Below are 5,000 nucleotides of genomic sequence, written 5' to 3'. Positions count from 1 at the left end.
ATGTATGTCTGTGTGTGTGTGTGTGTCTGTGCGCGCGCATGTGTATGTTAGACTGGAAAGTTGTTATTAAACTAACAAATGAAATAATTATATGCACCCACTAGAGTTATGCATTCCACTTATTTGAAATATTCACTCATTGTCAAATTATACTTGTCGACCGAAAAGAGTATGACAGAAAAATCAAATTAAAGACAGAAATAGGGTGGGAGGGGTAGGGAGAAGCCGGAAGAAAGAATGGGAAAACTCAAAAACAGTGGTGCATTGTGACATTGATAAAGATAACACAAAACTGTCTGCAGTCTGCGCAGATACCAAAGTGAAACACTTTGCGAACAAAATTAATGTTAAAATTGTTTACTTACCTACATAGCGAATTAGCGGCAAGCAGCAAACGCACATGGGCAACTCTTTTTTTTCTTCTTTATTTTTTCTTCTTTTTTTTTCTTTTTTTTTAGATCTTCGTGTGTTCACTTACACTAATAACACACACACACACACACACACACACACACACACACACACACACACACACACACACACACAGTGGCGAAGACGTTACAGAGAGAGAAGGAACCCACTATCACATCCAGTAAATCGATACTCCATTGATGAAATGAAAGAATGGCCTTTTGTGTGAAGCCATGCGAGCCACATTATAGTCATGACAAATAATTCATACACGGGTTTGTTTGTTTGTTTGTTTGTTTTTATTTCTTTGTTTTCCTGTCCCATTAGATCCATCAGATTGACGCCCAAGTGTCAGACGGCAAGGCCAAGTTCAGAGCCATGCAGGATGAGATCAGGGACACATTTGACGACCTACACGTGTCCCTAGAGGCCGAGCGTCAAAAGCTGGACTCGATCGTTCAAGAGAGAGAAGCCACCTTCCTGGCCGAACGGAAGTCCTGTAAACTGGACCTGGAGAACCTGGAGGCTGCCTTGTCCGCCCACAAAGCCACTGCTGAGCGGCTGGTGTCTTCTGCTGCCGACACTCCTCTGCTGGGCATGATGGGAAGGCTGATGTCACGCCTGACTGCTCTGGAGTCGCAACAACTGCCTGACGATCCCAAGACAACGCCAGAGAGTTCACACGGAGAAGAGATGACCAGGAAAGCTACTGCTGTCAAAAGGGTGCTGGCACATTCCGCAAAGAACGAGGTAGGCTGTTATCTGATGTGGAAATGCTGGATTGTGATGTATGAACACACTGCTCGCAGACAAAATAAATCATTAATTTCCTTGCTCATCTTTTTTTTTTTTTTCTTTTTCTTTTTTTCATTTCACCATACGACTTTTTTTTAACGTGAATATCATTTCCTCACTATACACAAAACACAAAACATTCTTCTCATAGAAAGAAGACCCCAAAAAAATTGATAAATAGAACACACAATCGACAAACATATCTGGGAAAATATAATAATTAGCAGTACATTTGACAAGAGGCAAAACAGGTCACTTTTTTCTTCTTTTTTTAGGGGGGGCGGGCGGGGGGGGGGGGGAGTGTTGTTGTTTGTTTGTTTGTTTTCTTTTGTAGTTGTTGTTTTCGCTTGTCACCTCTCTCACTATGCATTTATTCTCAGTCGCACACACTCTCTCACGCACACGCGTCAAAGCATCGGTAATTTCATTGCTCATCTGCTCTGGACATTAGTTACACAGATTCCTGACTGTTTTAAGTTGATGATTGCAACAGTCTCCAGACCTGAGTGCAGTTTCAGTATGCCTTTACTAATGTAAGCAGAGTGGCGCAGTGGAAGCGTGCTGGGCCCATAACCCAGAGGTCCGTGGATCGAAACCACGCTCTGCTAACTTATAGCGCGTTGGGTTACGCTGCTGGTCAGGCATCTGCTTGGCAGATGTGGTGTAGCGCATATGGATTTGTCCGAACGCAGTGACGCCTCCTTGAGCTACTGAAACTGAAACTGAAACTTTACTAATGGTCACATTGTCGTGGCTTATTGCGTAATCATACAAACAAAAATAATGCTGCGAAACAGACACGGAGCAGGATTGTAGATGTTGCTGTTACATGGGCTGTGTTGTCAGGAGGGCTGATAAATGGACTGTGACCGACGCGTGTGTTTTCAAACTTACCTGATTTGAGTTTTACACCTTCTGATAGGTCAAACGTACCACAACTGTCTGTATTTTGTCACTTATCTTATTCCTCTTTCTCTCTGTCCGTGGACCTTGTATTTGGAATGAACTTCCTCTTTCGCATCCTCAGGTCTCCGCACTCAGCTCTTTCAAGTCTGACCTAAAAACCCACCTCTTCACAAGATAGCCTCCTACCCCTGCCTCTTCCTTGTCTTCGGTTTCTTCAGTTTTAGAGTTATGCATGCGTGTGAATGACTGGTGTGAAAGCGCTTTGATTTGTCTGAGCACAAGATTCAGCGCTATACAGATAATATCATTATTTGTTTAAGTTTTCTTCTCCGCCCGCCCACCCCCTGGCTTCCCCACCATCCCCACCATTCTGGCTCGTTGGTCTAGGGGTATGATTCTCGCTTAGGGTGCGAGAGGTCCCGGGTTCAAATCCCGGACGAGCCCAACCTTTTTATCATTTATTCACCTTTTTTTTTTTTTTTTTTTTTTTTTCCTCAAGGCCTGACTAAGCGCGTTGGGTTACGCTGCTGGTCAGGCATCTGCTTGGCAGATGTGGTGTAGCGTATATGGATTTGTCCGAACGCAGTGACGCCTCCTTGAGCTACTGAAACTGAAACCCCACCATTCGCTTCAATGCAAAACTTAGCATTCTAGTGATTTGGTGAAGTTGGAAACAACACATTTTTCTGTGCTGGAATTTTCAGTAGACTAAATTAAAAAAACAAATCCTGATCTTTCAGCCTTTAAGACCTATACTTTCATTTTCATTTTAGTGTTGTTTCGTTTGTTTGTAATCAGTCCCGGCACACGAAAAATGCGTGTATTAAAGTTGAAAAATGCATACATGCATACAAAAATCATTTGCTCGTTGCTGTCTTGTTGCAACAAATTTATTTGTGTGAAATTGAGGTAGTATGTGTTAGTTTTAATACAGGCGTGTGTGTGTGTGTGTGTGTGTGTGTGTGTGTGTGTGTGTGTGGTGTGTGTGTGTGTGTGTGTGTGTGTGTGTGTGTGTGTGTGTGTGTGTGTGTGTGGTGTGTGTGTGTGTGTGTGTGTGTGTGTGTGTGCGTGTGTGGTGTGTGTGTGCAGGGTGACAACTGTCTTTGGTGTGGTGAGTATTGTTATCTGAAAGAAATCTTAATTTTGTAGTCCTGTGTTCTGCTTTCCCGGTAGTCTCAAGCCTCTGTGTGTGTGGGGGGGGGGGGGGGGGCGGGGGGGGGGGCGAGGGGGTGGTGGCGTGGGGGCTGCGTGTGTCTGCATTATTCCATTTTAATATATTTTTTGTTTGTTATGTTTTGTTTTCAAGTACATTGAAAAGATTGTGTGTGAGGGTGTGGTATTCAGAGTTAGGGCCTTGATACTGCTGGAACGAGCAGAATAATTATGTTCTGCTATACTTTTGTCGTTAAACAAAATAACCCTTTCACCCCCCCCCCCCCCCCCCCCACTCCCCATCCAACCCCCTATGCCCCATGTCAATAGACCCTTACCGGTAATGACAATGAAATGTCAGAGCGTCTGTCTGTCTGTCTGTCTGTCTGTCTCTCTCTCTCTCTGTCTGTCTCTGTCTCTCTCTCTCAGTGTATTTCTATATGTGTGTGTGTGTGTGTGTGTGTGTGTCTCTATGTTCTCTGTCTCTGCTCTTGGTAAAAGTGGATGGGATCTTGAGACAGCTCACCACGAGAACAGGGTATGTAAGACAGGAGAATTCGGGACAGATTGTGTGTGTGTGTGTGTGTGTGTGTGTGTGTGTGTGTGTGTGTGTGTGTGTGTGTGTGTGTGTGTGTGTGTGTGTGTGTAACAGTGGCCGATTGTGGATAAGGGTAATAACGATGATGTTACTGCTTTGAAGAACCGTTCGGTATTGGAACAAAGGCGTAATCTTCACTTCCTTGTGTAACAATCATGTAAGTGGCGTCAACCAGGCCTGAGAAATACAGACACCTGTAGTGTTGGTCAGAAAGGAAATTCCGGAGCTACACTCCCCAAACAGCATTCGTGAAGTGGATGAAACTCGACCGTGTGCTCCCAGTCTTCCCATCGCACACTCAACTCTGGGTTGGAGTCGGACACAGGCATTGATTGTAAAAGCTTCAGTTGCAGCAGCCTTGTCTTTGTATTGTTCTCTTCGAAAGATCCTGTACCTGGTCTGGTGTCATGGCAGGATTTCCTGACGGCTGTCTAGGAGGCCGTTGATAGTGGTCTGATGTTCTTTCACTTTGTTGGCCAAGGAGGAAGGTGGCAGAATGGTTAAGACGCTCATCTGCCAATACAGAGTCCGTGAGGGTCTGGGTTCGAATCCCGCTCTCGGCCTTTCTCCCAAGTTTTGACTGGAAAATCGAACTGAGCGTCTGGTCATTCGGATGAGACGATAAACCGAGGTCCCGTGTGCAGCACGCACTTGGCGCACTGGAAAAGAACCCAAGACAACGAGAAGAAATCCACTCTGATAGGTACACAAATATATATATATATATATATATATATATATATATATATGCATGCACTCAATGCCTGACTAAGCGCGTTGAGTTATGCTGCTGGTCAGGCATCTGCTTAGCAGATCAGTGTAGTGTAGCGTATGTGGATTTGTCCGAACACGGTGATGCTTCCTCGAGAAATTGAAACTGGCCAGGAGTATGGTGATTGTACAATCCGTTTTTCACAGTGTTCGTCTAATGAACGTCAGGACAAGGGGAAGAAGCGAGTGACAAGATAAAATAACATGTGGTTTTCAGGGCGTCATTCCTCGTGTATGTCTGTTATGTAGGTCAGATCCCCCAACACTCAGCTTATATCACAGATTGACATAAGTTTACATTTGGGCCAACAGCAAAGTGAGAGCTGTATTATCAATGGTTTCTCCAGTCAATGGGAAACCATTTACA

The 5,000-nt window shown here is 44.5% G+C and overlaps 1 protein-coding gene and 2 non-coding genes across 3 annotated transcripts in view; all 3 read left to right on the top strand.

Annotated features, from left to right (window-relative positions):
• LOC143301902 (E3 ubiquitin-protein ligase TRIM45-like) overlaps positions 1-5,000 on the top strand; it is a 9,872-nt gene that overhangs the window by 2,272 nt on the left and 2,600 nt on the right. The window contains exons 3-4 of the mRNA XM_076616344.1: positions 739-1,161; positions 3,202-3,223. Of these exons, the coding sequence (XP_076472459.1) occupies positions 739-1,161; positions 3,202-3,223 (445 nt within the window). The remainder of the gene's footprint in view (positions 1-738; positions 1,162-3,201; positions 3,224-5,000) is intronic.
• Trnam-cau (transfer RNA methionine (anticodon CAU)) lies at positions 1,743-1,814 on the top strand. Its single transcript has one exon. It is a non-coding gene; the product is annotated as a tRNA-Met (tRNA).
• Positions 2,485-2,556, top strand: Trnap-agg (transfer RNA proline (anticodon AGG)). The gene has a single exon. It is a non-coding gene; the product is annotated as a tRNA-Pro (tRNA).

This window comes from Babylonia areolata, chromosome 28, assembly GCF_041734735.1.
Source record: "Babylonia areolata isolate BAREFJ2019XMU chromosome 28, ASM4173473v1, whole genome shotgun sequence".
NCBI classification, from domain to species: domain Eukaryota; kingdom Metazoa; phylum Mollusca; class Gastropoda; order Neogastropoda; family Buccinidae; genus Babylonia; species Babylonia areolata.
The sequence above is the reverse complement of the archived record's forward strand: the minus strand, read 5'-3'. Positions and strand labels throughout refer to the sequence as shown.